At 37.3% G+C, this 18,445-nt stretch overlaps 1 protein-coding gene across 1 annotated transcript in view; it reads left to right on the top strand.

Annotated features, from left to right (window-relative positions):
- Positions 1-18,445, top strand: part of LOC107292987 (ubiquitin carboxyl-terminal hydrolase 15) — a 62,635-nt gene that overhangs the window by 23,573 nt on the left and 20,617 nt on the right. The window contains exons 5-10 of the mRNA XM_029285284.1: positions 733-957; positions 2,715-2,798; positions 2,887-2,981; positions 3,117-3,308; positions 4,131-4,246; positions 5,305-5,577. Coding sequence (XP_029141117.1) covers positions 733-957; positions 2,715-2,798; positions 2,887-2,981; positions 3,117-3,308; positions 4,131-4,246; positions 5,305-5,577 — 985 coding nt within the window. The remainder of the gene's footprint in view (positions 1-732; positions 958-2,714; positions 2,799-2,886; positions 2,982-3,116; positions 3,309-4,130; positions 4,247-5,304; positions 5,578-18,445) is intronic.

The raw sequence follows: 18,445 nt of genomic DNA, 5'->3' as shown, positions 1-18,445 counted from the left end.
GGGCAGCGGCTCCCTTTCCGGGGAGTTTTCTCCCTTCCTTGCTCCACTGTCTGACATGGTAATTTTTGCAAAGTCCCCCGGCAAGGGTCTTCCTTCCAGGTGGACTAATTTTGCAAGTCCTGTCTAATGTAAGGACCCACCCCACTTTGCATCTTAAGAAGACAGAACTCCTGGAATATTTCTTCCAACAGGCATCTTTGTTAAGAGAAAGCTGGATGCAGGCGTTCTAGACAGGACTTGGGTCCAAGCTTTCCCATTCAAGGTTTTAAGGGATCCCCCATTAGCCACACCCCATCACCCCCTTCTCCCAGTGACAATCCCAGGCATTACATTTTCACCCCTTTTTCCTCACTGCCGGGAGGAGACTTCAGAAAGGATTCCATGAAAGCTAATGACCCCCATTGTTATTGTTAGTCCTTTTGGTGATATCCACATCCAGTCCCTTTGAAGTAGGCTGAAGGAAGTGAGGGCCATAAAGCCTCTTTGTTCACCCCCTTCCCTTCATCGTATGACAGAATCCAGAGAAGGCAGAAATGCGGTTTTTCATAGTTGATAACTAGAGATGGAATATATTTGGATTCTGACAGTTACTTTTTCCCACTGTAATCTGCTGGATAACACTATTAGGTTCTGTAAGGTACACATAGGTATGTGCATGATCTGTTAATTTCATTTAAGTATTTAATACTTCATAAAACTTATTTGTACTATTTTAACTTTGTTTTGATTTAGGTGGTTGCTGAAGAAGCTTGGGAGAACCATTTGAAACGAAATGATTCCATCATTGTAGATATATTTCATGGACTCTTTAAATCAACTCTAGTTTGTCCGGAATGTGCCAAGATCTCTGTAACATTTGATCCCTTTTGTTATTTAACTCTCCCTCTACCTATGAAAAAAGAACGTAGTTTGGAAGTTTATTTAGTTAGACTGGATCCACTTTCCAAACCCATGCAGGTGAGAAATAGATGCCATGTTTTACAGCAGTAGTTGCTTTAATGTGTTAATTGAAATGAAATTTTGTTTATTTTTATGAATTTTAAGTTATACTTTCAATTTGATACTGTGGTCTTTTCTCTTAACTATGTATATAACTTGTAACTTTGTGTAATTTATAGTACCATCGTAAAGATGGCAGCTATTCTTCCCTTGAATCATAACAATCTTCGCTGTTATGATTACTACAGCAATACAACACAGTAAGACAGCAATTTGTTATGAATACTAGAACTAGAACTATTATAAGACAAAAGTGTGTAATATAAAGAATTATTTGATTTTTCAATATGATTGATATTAAATAATATGGTTTACAAATATAATTTTCTCCATTTTCCTCATAATTTAATCATATTTCTAGTTAATAAATGCAAGAAGCCATTTGATAGTTCTGTTTTCTGTTAAGGAATCATCTGTCTCTCAGCTTAGATTGCAGAAAATTGGCCTTAAAAACTTTTCCCCAGTATATCTTTGCTTTTGGGGCATAGTTCTATCCATAATCTTAATCATTTATTTGGTGGCAATTATAACCGAAAAACTGAGCACAAATGAGCAAAGAATCAGATATTTTATACAGTATATATGATGGGAAGAAAAAGGAATCAAGGTTGGGCTTCTGGGTTAGGCAGAGTTATTAGTTAAAGGCCACAATCTTTGCATCTTTTTATCATAACTCTTGAGAAAATGTATCTGTTTCAACATTCTCATTATGTTGTCTGTTCAAAAATCTGTTTGACTGGACAACTGTATTATTACAGTAGGTCTGGTGCCAATTCTCTGTATTTTAAAATGCAGTTGTATTTCTAAGAGAATTGGCAGAATATATTACAAGGCTTCCTTTTACAACTATGAAATGGAGAGATCAACCATTTTGTCCCAGTTTCAACATCACTCCAAGCCATAAGCTTGCAATTGAGTTTGTCCATTCCTCAAAGGAAATAAAATACATCATTATTGTTTCCAGTTTGTAGTGAACTAGAACTCAGTGCTATATAGAGATTTCTGTGAGGGGCAAATTTTGAAAGCATTTTTTCCTGCAAGATGCAGTTTACAATTTATGTGAGAAAATCCTAATGTGTATTAAGTAGGTAACCAGAATAGTGCAAATTCAATGCAATGTTTTTCTTTATTTATTCAGATCTGTTTATTTCATTAAATTGATTTGTCTGGAAAATAAGATCTTAAAGGCACAGCAAATATTAACAATAAAATGAATGCATACATACTGTATTGGGGTGAAATTTCCTAGATTAGTTTAATATTTAATAAGGATTCATTATAAATCAGATACATAATGAAGGAATATTATAATACTTTACTATAGCTTATAAAACAGTAGTATGAATTGGATGATGATGGCTTTGAGAGTCAAATATGAACATTAGTTTGTTTGAATGCTGCAAGAGAAATAGTATTTACATTTTTCATGGTAGGCAATTGGATTTTATCACCAGTTGTTCTTTAATAGATTCCCTTTCCACCACCAAAATTTTCCTATTAAGCCACTGTCCTAACTAGTACTTCCTTTCCTTTAAAGATGGACTAGGGAGTTTGATCCATATATGTTTACAGTTCATTCAACTAACTATATTTGTTTTCAAAAGCTCTCTTTCATATATAATTTTCTTACATTACTTCAGTATTAAATCTTGGGGATTATATCCAGTTATCTTCTTTGTTTCTTAAGAATGACAATATTGTATTTTATTTTCTAGTACAAAGTAGTAGTACCAAAAATTGGAAATATACAGGATCTCTGCATCGCATTATCAACTTTGGCAGGTGTTGCTGCAGATAAGGTATGATATTTCTTAAGTGACTGTACATCAAACTAAATATTATCTATACATCTAAACAAACATAAAATAAATTGTGTTTCTCTTTTAGATGATCGTTACTGATATATATAATCATAGATTTCATAGAATATTTGCAATGGATGAAAATCTAACTAGTATTATGGAACGTGATGACATTTATGTGTAAGTTCAAATCTATAGTCAAAACAAAAAAAATTCTCATAAATTGTATGTGATTTAGTTAAATTATATAAAAATATGGCCTAATTTAAAATTAGTATTTTGCATTTTTGTTTGATTTCATTTTTGCTGCTTTAGATTTGAAATTGCTATCAACAGAACTGAAGATACAGAGCAAGTTGTAATTCCAGTTTGTTTAAGGGAAAAGTTTCGTCATAGTGGTTATAGCCATCATAGTGGTTCAACACATTTTGGACAACCTTTCCTTATAACAGTGCCTAGAAATAACACTGAAGATAAACTGTATAACCTTCTGCTATTAAGAATGTGGTAAGTGTACAAGAGAAATGCTACAGTACATTTGATGTGTATTGGAGATATTTGCGCATCGCAAATGTAGATCTAGCAAAAGATAAAAGACTTCTTTAATCTGCTTTTTCTGATTCCATGGTTAATCTTAAAAAGAAGGATCAGCAATGTCTGCATGATGCTACATATTTATTTAATTATTTCATTTCATTTCTACATCCATCTCAAGAAATGGCGTTGAGCATACATCATGGAACATAAAAACAAATAAAAATTTAAACAATATAAAATAAATTCTGATGGCACCAAGTAGAACTGTTACTATATATGTTAATATAACCAAGAAGTGGGGCCCTTAACACACTCTGGGCCCTAGGCCTGGGCACACAATCAATCCCCATGGCTTTATGAAAGGCCAGCAGGGTCGGGTTCAGTCAATATGTGAAAGGGAGAGTGTTCCAATGGGTAGGGACTATGGCAGAGAAGGCAGGTGGTCTGGTTTCTACCACCCTAGTTATACTCCTCAATAATCCTGTGTCTTAAGGCTATTGAGTTATTCAATTAGTAATCTTAGGAGATAGTTTGAAGATCATCAAAGGACTTCTTCTAGATATTTATAATAAATTTTTATCCTCAACTATCTGTAAAGATTGCAAGATAACTTACAATATAAAAATAGAGCAGTTTTTATCAAGTAATGTTGCTGTAGCACAACTACAAAGTAAAAATATAGCAGTACTCAATTTCCAAACATTAGTATGGTTAATTTCATTGCATTATGTAAAGGTAGAAAAAAGTATCGTAACAAGAAGGTTGGTATATTAATTGATTGGTGCATTTCAGTCGATATGTGAAAACCTCTGCTGAAACAGAAGACAGTGAAGCATCTCTCCAGTGCTGCAAGGACAATAGTATCAATGGTAATGGTCCAAATGGAATTCATGAAGAAGGATCTCCAAGTAAGGCCTGAATTTTAAAAGCTGCTTAAATGTTAAACTGTGTTGTCTTCCTTTAAAACTTATTTTGCCTTGTCAATTGCCTTTCAGCATATTGGTTATCCTTAATTCATAATCCTGATTAACATTCTAATAAATGTAGCAAAAAGTCACTCCCTAATACTTAAGATGCTAAAAAGTACAGTTGCAAACATAAGGGACTCTTTTGTTGTCATATGCTCAAATTGTATTTCGTATACTGTATATGATAATTCACAGTTAGTGTGTACTGTGTTAAAAGTATATTAAAAGAGTTTTAATACTTTGCATATCTCATGAGGGTGCTCTGTTCTCTTTTAAAATAAATGTATATAGAGAAATTGTGAAAGAAAGTGGTATTGTAATAACAGTGCTCTTTCATCTGATAGAATGATGCCATTTATAAGTATTTTTGTTCCATTAACACACTATACAGTTCTAATTATTGGGCTTAAAATAATATGGGCAACACTTAATGAAATCTAAGCAGAAAGATTGAACAAAATTTTAAAGAATCAGAGCTACTCTTTTTTAAAATAATTATTTGTAATTAGCATATATAGTAGAATAAGTTGGAAATTGCTGAAAATAGTTTAGTATAAAATATACTAAATTCTTACATTTTCTTACATTTTCTCCTTTATTGTTTTGAAATATTTGAGTTTTAGACCATATACCTCTTCTCAACAGCCAGTAATATCCTCAGTCCTATAATATTTAAAGAAATATCTTAATTTATTAGAATCCATATTATTGTTTATCATTAGTAATAATCTTCCTTTGGCTTAATAAATCATCCAAATTTAAGATAAATCAGGTAGACTTTACCTGTCCTTGTTTATGAATGGGAATGGTTTATATACAATTCTGTTAATCTAGTTTTATGCATGTGTTTCAAATTCTAACCCGAACAATTTGTAAATTGTTTCAAAATTCTACATTAGAAAAAGATAGTCATACTGTAACTCTTTATGCCTTGATTTTACAATCCACATATCCAAATGTCAAAGATATTCACTCTATCATTATGTCTTCTATCACAGGTGAGATGGAAACTGATGAACAAGATGATGAATCTAGCCAAGATCAAGAACTGCCTTCTGAAAATGAAAACAGTCAGTCGGAAGATTCTGTTGGAGGCGATAATGATTCTGAAAATGGATTATGCACAGAGGATTCCTGCAAGGATCGATTCATAGGGCACAAAAAACGATTGTTCACATTCCAGTTCAACAGCTTAGGCAATACAGACATCAATTATGTCAAAGATGATACCAGGCATATACGATTTGATGACAGACAACTTAGACTAGATGGTAAGTTTTATATTGGAGTAAATTGGATTTTTTAAAACATTACAATTATTATTTGGTCAATGAATAAATAATATTTCTCATCTTTTATGGTAAATGCGCACAAGAAGGTATGAATGAAAATGATAAACAGAATATATATTTTTAAAAAGCATCAAATATATTGCTGCAATGTAAAATCCTACATTTCACACTACTGTACATCCCCTACCATAAAACCACAATGCACCAAAGTTTGCTCATTGTCGGCTTTTTTACTTTTTCAATCAGAATTTCCCCTTTCACCTTGCCAGACACATTTAACAAACAAATCTCTGTAGTTTTTGTATTCATTCTTACCATTTTTCACTTTCATAGAGGAACAATAATGACGTTCTTCCAAATGACAGGGCATTCAAATTTCCATTAAACATTGAAAGAAACTCCATATACCATATCCATATTTTAATATTTTTCCACATACACCATATATATCTGTAGAGTATTTTTCAATGTTTTTTCCCGGTTTTATGAATTCCTTCTTACCCATATTTTCTTGGACTCCAACATTTGTAGATAAGTTATAATTCCATACTTCAGTGTATCACTATCATTCCCATTCAGATGCCTAAAGTACTCCTTCCAGCCCGCTTTTACTTCAGATTCATCCCAAATCAATATTTTTAAAATGTCTTCATTCTGCTGTTATTCAAATATTTTAACTATATCCAAAACAATTTCAACTGGCAGGATACAGGAATAGAAATTTATCTCCCATTGCCCCCACTCTATGCAGCACTCTCTCCCCAGAGGTGAGGTGGGCCCCCACTCCCCTGACCTTTTAGAAAGGCATGAAAACATGGCTGTGGTACCTGCTTGAGACACACAGAGAAATATTGGACTGGTTAGCCCCTGAAATCTTTTTCCTGCCTTTTAATTATTTTTTTAACATTCCTTCTTTTAAATTTTGTATACTGTTTTTAATGCTTGTAATATTTTATTTCTACACTGCTTAGAATCCTTCTGAGAGGAAAATGGGGGCAGTTCCTAAATATGAAAAATAAATAAATATTTTATTTTCACCAATTTTTTTCTGCATTTTCTGCCTGTTTAAACCTTAAATCTTCCTTGCTCTCTTTGTTGTCTCTTCTGTACCTCTATTTTTTCTATATACACATTGAAAAATGTTTTTCATACTTGTAATTATTTCGTTCTATGCATCTTTTCCTCCCTTACAGATGTATATCCATTGCTTTTCCAGTTGTAGGTATGAAATAGACTTCTGCTTAAACCATGTAATCAAAACAAACCATTCTTTCTTTATTCACCAATTGCCATTATTAGTCACTTGTGGGTATCTGAATAGCTATTGTGTTTTGTTTCTCATTTTTTTTATTTTACTCAAATTTATACTTCAGTACAAGCAGTGTACAAAAACAAGTGGCAACAAAGAAACTGCAAACAATAAAATACATACAAATTATAGTAAAACCTAAAAATTATATATTAATAAAAAGTTCATCTCCTGAAGTTAGCAAACCTTCACAATCCTATCCAAAAGGCCTCCCAGGATAGCCAATTTTTTATAAAAAGTTCTAGAAGGCCCTGAGAGATGGAGACACCTTTCCCTCAAGGACCTTTTCCTGAAAATGGGAATCCCCACAGAAAAAGTTTTCTTTCAGGTTTTTCCTTTTGTAATTCTCAGTAGGTGGGGCCTTCAATACACCTTTTCTGTTTACTCATATAAAGAGTGAATTGAACTCAGTAGCCCTTACAGGTCCAACAACAGATTATATTTATAGTGATAGCTAATGTGATTTATAAAGAGAGAGCCATTTTGCACCAGCTGAAGTTTTTGGGTGGTGTTCAAGTTGAGCCCCATGCAAAACAAATCACAGTGACCCAGTGGAAGATGTCACAGGCATGAATGACTATTTTCTTTTTTTTTTCTAAAGTTTTTATTATTATTTTTCATACAATTCAGTAGTATTTATTCAACAAACGTGTTGACTGAGTTTATCACTCACTAATACAAATTTAATTCCTAATCCTTTATTCTTTTCTCCAGCCATTGATAAAATAAGTTCAAAGTTTGAAAATATCTGTTTCTTCTTTTTCTTTCAACCTCATAGTAAGTCTGTCCGTTTCTGCACATTCTAGTATTTTTTTAATTATTTCTTCCTCTAGTAGTATTTCTTCATTTTTCCAATATTGTGCGAATGTGATTTTTGCCACTATTATCACATGTAAAATCAAGTATATACTTTATCAATCTTTTCTGGCATTATACCTAGTAAAAAAAGTTCAGGTTTAAAATCTACATGCTTTCCCAACATCTTTTCTGGCCAAGTATATATTTTTGTCCAGTACCTCTTTGCTTTAAAACATGTCCACCATACATGATAATAAGTACCTGACTTATGTTTACATTACCAACATCTATCTAACATATTTTTAAACATTTTTGCTGACCTTGCTAGTGGAAAGTGCCATCTATAAAACATTTTATATAGGTTTTCTTTATAAGAAGTTGACATTGTCAATTTATAATTTCTTTCCCACAAGTTTTGCCATGTTTCTAAATTTGTGTTATATCCACAATTCTTTGTCCATGTTATCATTGTTTCTTTAACTTGTTCATTTTCCATTTTCAAATTCAATAAAATTTAAATAGATTTTTTTAATTAGTTTCTCATCAGAGGTTAATAATATCTGATCAAACAAGGTCTGCTCTTTATAAAATCCGTACAGTTTAACATCTTTATCATATCTAACTTGCATTTGTAAGTATGCCCACCATGATAGATCCATATCCTGATTTTCCATCTCTTGTTTAGATTTTAAATTCCTTTCAGAATTTAGAATATATGTCCATATTTTTTCAAAATTGAATAATTTAGATGTACAAATGCTTCCATTGTTGAAAGCCATCCTGGAATTTTCAAGTATATTTTACATTTTATTTTTTCGTATGTTAGTTGTAATGCATTTCTTATATAGTGGTTTTGAAAATACTTATGAATTTTGTTTTCCTATAACGTAAGAAAGCGTGCCAACCAAGTTGTAAATCATGTCCCTCCAAATATACCAACCTTTTATTTCTTAGAGTTATCCATTCTTTTACCCATGTAAATACAGATGCTTGATAATATAAAACCCATTCTAGCTTCTTGTAGCATTTTCAATTTAATTCTAGCTTTCTTTCCTTGCCAAATAAATTTCAAAATTAGTGTCATGGTTCCGATAGATGAAACCAATAAAAGAATTTCAAGGCAAGAATTCTTCCTTAAAGAACATTTTATTTGGAAACAAAATATCAGCACTCATGTAGTTGAACCCAAAACTGAGATTCCCTCCACCCAGATACAAAGTAACAAGCTGCAATTCCTATCCCACAGATGCTGTCATAAATCACATTCCCAATTAATGCAAGACGTGGGCTTTTCTCACCGTGCTCTCAGCCTGCCAAATCTTATCAGACTATGTCCTTGAGTTCCTACACTTCTACAATGTTATGGCTAGCTAAACCCTCAAGCATTCATCCATCCCCCTTCTACATCTGAACTCTAAAAGAATAGAAAAGGCACGTTAGAAGCAAAAGTAAAAATGGCTGCTGATTCTCAGGTGTCAGAGCGACGACATCCATTGTCACAGCGTTGACATCCGGGGGCCCTTAAGAGAAAGGTGCAATCCTGCAAGTTAAACAGAAGCATAGGTTAAGGGTTTCCCCTTAGCTTGTTGGGGTGTTTGTCATAGAATTTACAGATGAGCCTATCAGCTTTCACATCATCGGATTTCACCCACGTGGCTTCTGATAATGGATATCCCTTCCACTGAACTAGATATTGCAATTTTCCTTTAAAAATTCTAGAATCAAGGATGCTTTTTACTTCATAATGTGTTTGCCCAGCTACCACTAGGGGAGCAGGTGCTTTCTTGGGAGGAGGTCGTAAAGTAGAACCCCTGAATGGTTTTAATAAATTGCAATGAAATACAGGGTGAATCTTCCCTAAAAGTCATGGGAGTTTCAACTCCACTGTAACTGGATTTATGATTCTGACGATAGCGAAGGGACCTAGATATTTCGGTCCCAACCTCTTACTAGGCAACCTAAGTCGTAGGTATTTCGTGGATAAATAAACTTTTTCCCCAGCATGGAGAGATCTCTGGGGAGATCGCTTTTTATCAGCTTTATATGTCTCTGAGGCTTTCTTCAGCGCTGTTTTTGTTTTGTTCTAAACCTCTCCCCATTTTGACATCCATTGGTCAAGAGTCTGGGAGGTAAAGAGTCCTTGACTCAGGTATTGGGTTGAATTTTTTTCCCGTAGCAATCTTTTTTTTTTAATAAATATTTTATTGGTTTTTAACTATAACAATCTCCAGTGCCTGGTGTATAGCATGTTGTACAGAGTCTGGGAGGTAGAAGGTCCTTGTGGATACTCAAGTATTAGATTGAATTCTTTTCCTGTGATAATCTTAAAAGGAGTGAAACCAGTGCTGGTATGAACGGTAAAAGGGAGGAGGTCAGTCCAGTTCATTTGTTGGTACTCACATAGCACCTTAGGTACTGCTCCACCATTGAGTTCGCTTTTTCAGCCACCCCATTCGTAGACGGGTGAAAAGCCGACGACAGTTCTCGTGACGATCTAATTTCTCCAAAATATGGCTGTAAATTGCACCCCCTGTCAGAGATTATCCATTTTGGTGCGCCGTGCAGCCTGTAAATATGTTTAAGGAACATTTTGGCTAGTTTCTGGGCTGATGGGAGTCCCTTGCAGGCGACGAAATGAACCTGCTTCGAAAAAAGCTCAATCACAGTCCAAATTACCATATTTCCTCTGCTTTCGGGTAACTCAACTATGAAATCCATAGCAATTTCTTCCCATGGCTGGGAAGGGTCTGCGACGGGCTGTAGTAGTCTAGGGGGCTTCCCCAGAAGTCTTTTCATAGTGGCACACACCGCACAATTTTTGACATAGTTTTCCACATCCTTCTTCAGACACAGCCACCAAAACTGCTGGCGAATTAAATGTAGTGTTTTCAAATAGCCAAAGTGTCCGGCTTGTTTTACATCATGGCTGCGTTAGAGCGCATGGAGGCGGAGGGTCTCAGGCAGATATAATTCCCCCCCCTTGTAAGCTAGTTCATCTCTGCAGGTTAGGGTAGGTTGATGGTCCTTAAACCATTCATCATGGAGGAGTTCGTATTTCAGCTTCTTCACTACGGGGTCATCTGGGACTGCATCTGCCATAGATGGGGCTGTCTACGGTGTTAATTGAGAAACGATCTGCGCCGTTGGCATGATCGAATCATTGACTTGCTTACGCTGGCTTTTATACTGGGGCAATTGGGGAAAAAACATCAGCTAAAAATCCCCCTCCCCCAGTATGTAGTTTAGGGTGAAGTTAAATCAATTGAAGTATTGTGCCCATTATACTTGTTTGGGGGAAAGTTTGCAAGGAGTTTTCAGTGCTTCTAGGTTTTTGTGATCAGTCCATATTTCAAAAGGCACCTTGCTCCCTTCCAAGTAGTGCTGCCAGGTCAACAGCCCAACGAATTGAAAAGGCTTCTTTCTCCCAAACTGCCCACCTCCTCTCGCAATCAGTGAATTTTTTGATGTGTAGGCGCAGGGTTGTAAGACCCCGTATTATTGTTTTGAACCGCTAGCATCGGCTTGAATCATGAATGGTTCCCCTGGGCAGGGGTGCTTTAAGTTCGGTTCAGCCGCAAAAAGTCTTTTTAAATTCTCAAAAGTAGTTTGACAGCTCATAGTCCATGTTAGTGGTTGGCCCGGTTGTGGCTTTCCCTCCTCTTTATCCGTTTTTAATAAGTCTGTTAGAGGTAAAGCAATTTCAGCAAAGGAAGGAAGGAATTGACAATAGAAGTTTGCAAATCCCAGAAAGCTTTGAAGCTGCTTTTGAGTCGGTGGGGGTTGCCATTCAATTATGGCTTTCACTTTTCCAGGGTCTATTTCTATGCCCTCACTAGAGATCCGGTATCCCAAATAATCTAGTCGGGTTTGGTGGAATTCACACTTTGATAATTTAACATACAGTTTAACATCTAGTAGTCTCTTTAGTACTTCTCGCACCAAATTCACATGGTCAGTCATATTCTCGCTATAGATTAAGATGTCATCAAGATATACCTTTGTATAGATGGTCGTGCAGCACCTGGTTAATCAGCTGCATGAAAACAGCTGGAGCTCCTGGTAGTCCAAATGGCATAACTTTGAATTGATAGCTGCCCATAGGACAGTTAAAAGCAGTCTTCCATTCATCTCCTTCTTTTATCCTTACTCGGTAGTACGCTTCTCTTAGGTGTAACTTGGTGAAGATGCAGCCCTGCGCTAGATGGGTTAGTAGGTCCTTCAGGAGCGGAGGAGGTATTTACTCTCCACACTCACAGCGTTTGACCCCTTATAATCCACGGAGCCTCAGCGACCCATCTTTTTTTTTCTTAAATAAAACCGGGGGCCCCACCTGGGATTTGGCTGGCTTAATGAAGCCTCTGGCTAGGTTTCTATTCACATACTGCTGCAGCTCCTCCATTTCGAGGGGAGACATAGTGTACATTTTTGGTTTAGGCAGCTTGGCCCCTGGTAATATTTCAATGGTGCAGTCATTTGGGCGGTGCGGTGGTAGGATTTCACATTCCTTCTCACTAAACGCTTCCGCTAAATCTCAATATTCCCTGGGGATGAGTGGCTCCCCTGGCAGGGGAATGGTGGCTACTTTCACTGTTTCAGCCGGTGGACTAGGCTCTCCGCTAACGTCAAAGGAGTTGTGAGGGGGTTTGGGTCCTATTGGCAATTTCACAGTCCTCATCCCCTTTTCCCACCAAATGAAAGGTTTCCACTTGTCTAGCCATGCTAGACCTAAAATCACAGCTTCAGTCATTTTCGGGGCCACCACAAATCAGATGAGCTCCCAATGCTCACCTATTTCTAAATGCACTGGCTCAGTTAAGTGGGTGACTAAAGTCCCTCCCATTAAAGATCCATCCACTTGTTCAAATCTCATAGCTTTGGAGAGTAACTTTAATCGTATACCCAGTTTAAGGGCAATTGGCAAGCTGATAATGCATCGGGAGCACACTGAATCCACTAGCACCTTCAAATCCATTTGTACTCCTGACTTAGGGACTATGAGTTTGGCAGCGAGTGAAAAAGGTGGAACAGGTCGATTCACCATCGGGTCATTTTCCCCCTCATCGTCACTGTCATATAAAGCCAGGCTGGATTCGGCTGGAGTTTCCACTCTCTCCTGCGGAGGCGATGTGACCTGGGTGACCCAAATTGACTTTTCTTTGGTCAGTTGCTGAGCGGGTTTCTTTCTTTCTGACAGTCCCAATTTACCTCTCTGCTGGGGATATGGGACCGGACAATTCGCTGCTCGATGCCCCTGCTGGCCACAGCTAAAGCACTTGATCGTTGGGCCAGTAGGTGTCTTAGGAGATTCCGTGGCCGTGATCGCTGGGATTTTCCACGGTGGCGGCCGTCTGGGTTGTTCCGGCGTCGGTCCAGTTCCTGGAGAGGTTGGCTTCTTATAGCGACCAAGCTTGATGTCTAGCTTCACTGCCATTTGGTACCACTCTTGTAGTTGATCAGGAACCCACCAATAGATGCAGGCTTGGGATATATGGTCATCTAGCCTCTCTTTGAATGATGCACCAGGGAGCGCTCTGGCCATCTCTCAATCCGACCTGCTACTCTCTGGAATTCTCGCACATATTCCAATGCAGGTCTGCCAGCTTGCTTTACCTTATGAATATATTTCTCGGCCTTGAAGGCTATGGATTCGTCCTCGAATCTGGTTGTCAATCCCTGGATGAAGAGATGGAAGTCGCATAGCTCAGGCGCTTGCTATTTAGCCACTCAGATGCTTCCCCTTCTAAATTGGTGGCGACAATATCAACCATGGCAGCTGGATCTGGGTAGAAATTGGCATTTCGGTTCATATGGGAACGCACCTGATTGAGGAAGAAAATCAACTTCTCTGGATCACCATCAAAAGTGGCCTCAAAAGGTGGCGCCATTATGGGTTGTAGTCTGCCTAATTGCTGTTGTTCCCTCCAGCTGCGGTTGCATACCCAACTGCTGCTGGCTCCCAGTGACTGCTGTGCATCTAGTGGTTGCTGTCTGTCCAGTAGATTGCGCAGTTATCCCACCTGTTGGATTAAGTCGCATGGAACATCCACGTTTGGGTTGGCCCTTCGCGCCGGTCCTGGGCTCGGGTGACAACGGTGGTGATAATTGGGGCTGACCGATGGTAGTAACTGTCAGGGCTCTCACGGTACCAATCAGGGCTCTGACAGTATCAGTGATGGTCAGGGTTTCAATAGTGAGAGCGTCTTTCGGGGCTGTCATAGTGATCCCACTGTTTGGGGCTTTCGCAACAATGATACCTGTCAGGAGACTGTGACGAACGACGCCAATCAGGGCTTCTCCGACGGCCAGGACTGTCACATCGCAAGTGGCATTCTGGACTCCTTGACGATCGACAACAGCCCGGACTGTCACGCCTTGAGTGACGGTAATGACTCTTCCTCCCCACTGGGCTTGAGGTCAATGCTGGCGGCTCTGAACGCAGAGTGGCCGCCCGAGCTCTGTCAGTAGGGTAGGGCTTCTTCTGCACATAGATTGGTGCCGACCCCGACGGTTGTCATGCTCATTTGTAGGCAAGGAGCGGGTGACCTCCTCGCTTCCCATTTGTAGCCCCTCAAACTTTTCTATTAACTTCTCCACCGATGGGCTGCGGACTGCTCACAAGTACTTCCAGTCACCCGAATCCTCTGCGGCTGCCAATCTTTTTGCTCCTCTATGATCGAGAGCGTGATTCCCGTGAGGCACCTGCTTGCATCTCCAACTCAGCTACTCTTGAAGAACTCTTCTTCGGTTGGGCTGTCTCAGGATGCTTAGAGTCTCCACTGGGCAGGATCCACTCCGAAGACCACAATAGCTCCTACACTTTGAGCCTCGCTCCCACTGCCAGAACTTCCGAACCCACTTTCTCCAACAACGCACGGGCTTGCTCTCCGCTGAGGTAGCCATTATGGTTGGGGTGCTGGTTGTGGGTTCTTCTTTTCTCTCCATGCTGAGATTTTCCCTGAATCTTTGTCAACCTCCCTCCTGGTTTTGGGAAGGTGACTGGAGCTCAGGACCCCAATGATATTAATGTAGATGGGAGTTTTGGGTTAATGTCATGGTTCCAATAGGTGAAACCAGTAAAAGAACTTCAAGGCAAGCATTCTTCCTTAAAGAACATTTTATTCGGAAACAAAATATCGGCATTCACATAGTTGAACGCAAAACTGAGATTCTCTCCCCCCAGATACAAAGTAAGAAGTTGCAATTCCCATCCCACAAATGCTGTCATAAATCACATTCCCCAATTAACGCAAGACACTGGCTTTTCTCACCGGCCTTTCAGCCTGCCAAATCTTATCAGACCATGTCCTTGAGTTCCCACATTTCTACAATGTTATGGCTAGCTAAACCCTCAAGCATTCATCCCATCCCCCTTCTCTAAAAGAATAGAAAAGGCACGTTAGAAGCAAAAGTAAAAATGGCTGCTGATTCTCAGGTGTCAGAGCAACGGCATCCATTGTCACAGCGTTGACATCTAGTGAATTTAAATCTTCAAAGAAATTTCTCTCTAATTTTATAGGTATCATTTGAAATAGAAACAATATTTTTGGTAATATATTAATTTTTACCATAGCAATTCTTCCTAACATCGACAATTGCAAGTTTTTCCATTTTTTTAGATCTAATCTTAATTTGGTTCAGTAATTTTATAATAATAATAATAATAATATAATAATAATAATAATAATAATAATAATAATAATAATAATAATAATAATAATAATAATAATAATAATAATAATAATACAGTTGGAAGGGACCTTGGAGATCATCGAGTCCAACCCCCTGCTCAGGCAGGAAACCCTATACCATTTCGGACAAATGCCTGTCCAGTCTCTTCTTAAAAACTTCCAGTGTTGGAGCATTCATTGCTTCTGGAGGCAGGTTGTTCCACTGGTTAATTGTTCTAACTGTCAGGAAGTTTCTCCTTAGTTCTAGGTTGCTTCTCGCCTTGATTAGTTTCCATCCGTTGCTTCTTGTCCTGCCTTCGGGTGCTTTGGAGAATAGCTTGACTCCCTCTTCTTTGTGGCAGCCCCTGAGATATTGGAACACTGCTATCATGTCCTCCCTCGTTCTTCTCTTTGTTAAACTAGACATACCCAATTCAAGCAACCATTCCTTATGAACATCTTGCTGTTAAATTTATTCTCAAGTATTTAACCCTTTTGACTATTTGTAGTTCTTTTTTCTGACATTTGGGGTTTTTTTGTTTGTTTATCTGTAAGATTTTTAACTATCAGTTTAGTTTTTTCTCTGTTTATTTTCAGTCTTGCTATCTCTCCATACTCTTCTATCTTTTCCAATAATTTAGGAATCATCTCTAAAGGTTCGTGTAAGATAAATACCAAGTTATCTGCAAATGCTTACAGTTTATAAGTTTCACCTTTTACTTCTAGTCCTTTAATTTCTGCATCTTGCCTAATATTTCTATTTAGAACTTCCAAGGTTAGAATAAATAACAATGGAGATAATGGACCTCCTTGTCTTGTACCTTTTCTTATCTCAAAGTTCTCTGTATAGTCTCCGTTTACAATCACTTTTGCTGTTTGTTTATAGTATAGTGTTTCAATCATATTTATAACGTTTTGTCCAAAGTCCATTGTTTTTAGCTGTTGAGTCATAAATTGCCAGGAAACATTATCAAGCATTTTTTGAGCATCTAAGAATACTAGTGCCAGTTGTTTCCCTGGATGCATTTCATAATATTCCAATATGACCATTATAACTCTTAAGTTATTTTTAATTTGTCTCTTTGGTAGAAATCCATTCATTTAAAAATCTTTTCAGTCTCTCCGCTATTATTGATGTAAAGATTTTATAATCCACATTTAGTAATGATACCGGTCTGTAATTTTTTATCTGTGTCAAATCTGAGTCTTCTTTTGATATTAAGTAATGTTTGCTTCTGTCCGTGTATTTCTCCATGTATCTGTCCATGTAGTCTAGCCTCCAACAAAAGTTCATTACACACGTCTTTCAATGGTATACTTAGTGTATCTTATAGACATTTATACAACTCTGCCGGTAGCCCATCTGGTCCCGGTGTTTTTTCATTTTTTTTGTCTTCTTATAGCTTCTGTCAATTCCATCATTGTTATTTTTTCATTTAACATAGTTTTAAAGTTTTCTGAATTTTTTCTCCCATGAAATTTCTTCTATATTATACAATTTCTCATAGTATTCTTTAATTATCTTCTTTATTTCTTCATTTTTAAATTGTAAACAGCCTTTTTCGTCTAATTAGATTTATCAGTTTCTTCTGTTTCTGTTTTTTAAGTTTATAGGCTAGCCATCTTCCTGGTTTATTTGCATTTTCAAAAAAGTTTTGTTTTGCTCTTTTAATTTACTGAGCCAATTTTTTTGATTCCATTAAATTTAATTTATGCTTTATTATTTCCATTGGTTTTTTCAGTATTTTCTTTTTTGGATTTATTTGTAATTCTAATTCTAATTTTTTTAAATTCCTCCTTAACAGTGTATATTGTTGTCTTTTTTCTTTGTTCTTTTTGTCATATATGTTATAGCTACACCTCTAAAATATGTTTTGGCTGTAACCCATACATTCTGTAATGTTGTATCTTCTTTTTTATTTTTTTTAAAGAAGAACCCATACATTCTGTAATGTTTTATCTTCTTTTTTATTTTCTTTAAAGAAGAACTCCATGTCTTTTGTTGCTAGTTCTATAAATTCTTTTTCTTAGTTTTTTTTGTATTCCTTTCCATGTCATCTTTAAAGGATTATGATCTGCCCGTGTACCTAATTCTATCTCAATCTCCTGCATTTTGCTTCTTAATTCAGGCATCATCCTAATCATGTCAATTCTAGACCAGGATTTATACCTGTTCAATAGAATGTGTATTGTAGTTTTGCTGGGTTAGTTTCTCTCCAGTTATCTTGTACCCCAATTTTCTTTACATGAACGACTATTTTCAATACCCCCCATTCTTAGTAAGATTACAGCTGCAATTTGTCACAGACCTTGGTATCCACAACCATTTCTATGAATCCAAAAGAACCCCAAATTAAGGATTTGCTATCCACAGAGGGACATACTCTATTAGGAGTCAATATTAAGAACATTTCTTAACAAATAACCATTCAATTTTGATTGGGTTGAATCTGAGCCTATTTCCTCACATCTAGTCTCTTTTTAAGTTATTTGTTTATTTATATGTTGCCTTTTATTATTTTTACAAATAATCTAAGACTGTAGACAAATCTTAATATAACTTCTTCCTCCGATTTTCCCCACAACAAAAACCTTTTAGGGTGAGTTAATCTGAGAGAGTGTGACTGGCCCAGGTCACCTGCGACATCACGAGATTCGAACCTGGGCTGTCTGCATGTTAAGCAGAGGCATTAGCCCCCTAGGCCACAGGTTCTTTCTCTCTTTGTTAGCTACAAGAGACAGCACTCAAGAGACAGCAAAAAGCACTCATCCTCTTCCCCTGTCTCTTGTAGCTAACAAAGAGAGAAAGAACCTGTGGCCTAGGGGGCTAATGCCTCTGCTTAACATTCAGACAGCCCAGGTTCGAATCTCGGAAGTCTTTGGTCATTCGGGTTTTCTCCCGTGTAAGATTAGAAGTATCATAGCGACGTTTCGATGAAATCACATTCATCATCATCAGGCTTGTGCTTTTAGCTTTGTGCTTCTCAGTGTAATATGAAATGTCTGCTGTTTCTTTCTTTTAACTGCCAGTGGGGTTTGAACTGAGGGGGCGGGGACTTGGTCGTGTTCTGAA

Source organism: Protobothrops mucrosquamatus, unplaced genomic scaffold, assembly GCF_001527695.2.
Source record: "Protobothrops mucrosquamatus isolate PMUCROS unplaced genomic scaffold, P.Mucros_1.0 scaffold1468, whole genome shotgun sequence".
NCBI lineage: Eukaryota > Metazoa > Chordata > Lepidosauria > Squamata > Viperidae > Protobothrops > Protobothrops mucrosquamatus.
This window is presented reverse-complemented; position numbering and strand designations above follow the sequence as displayed.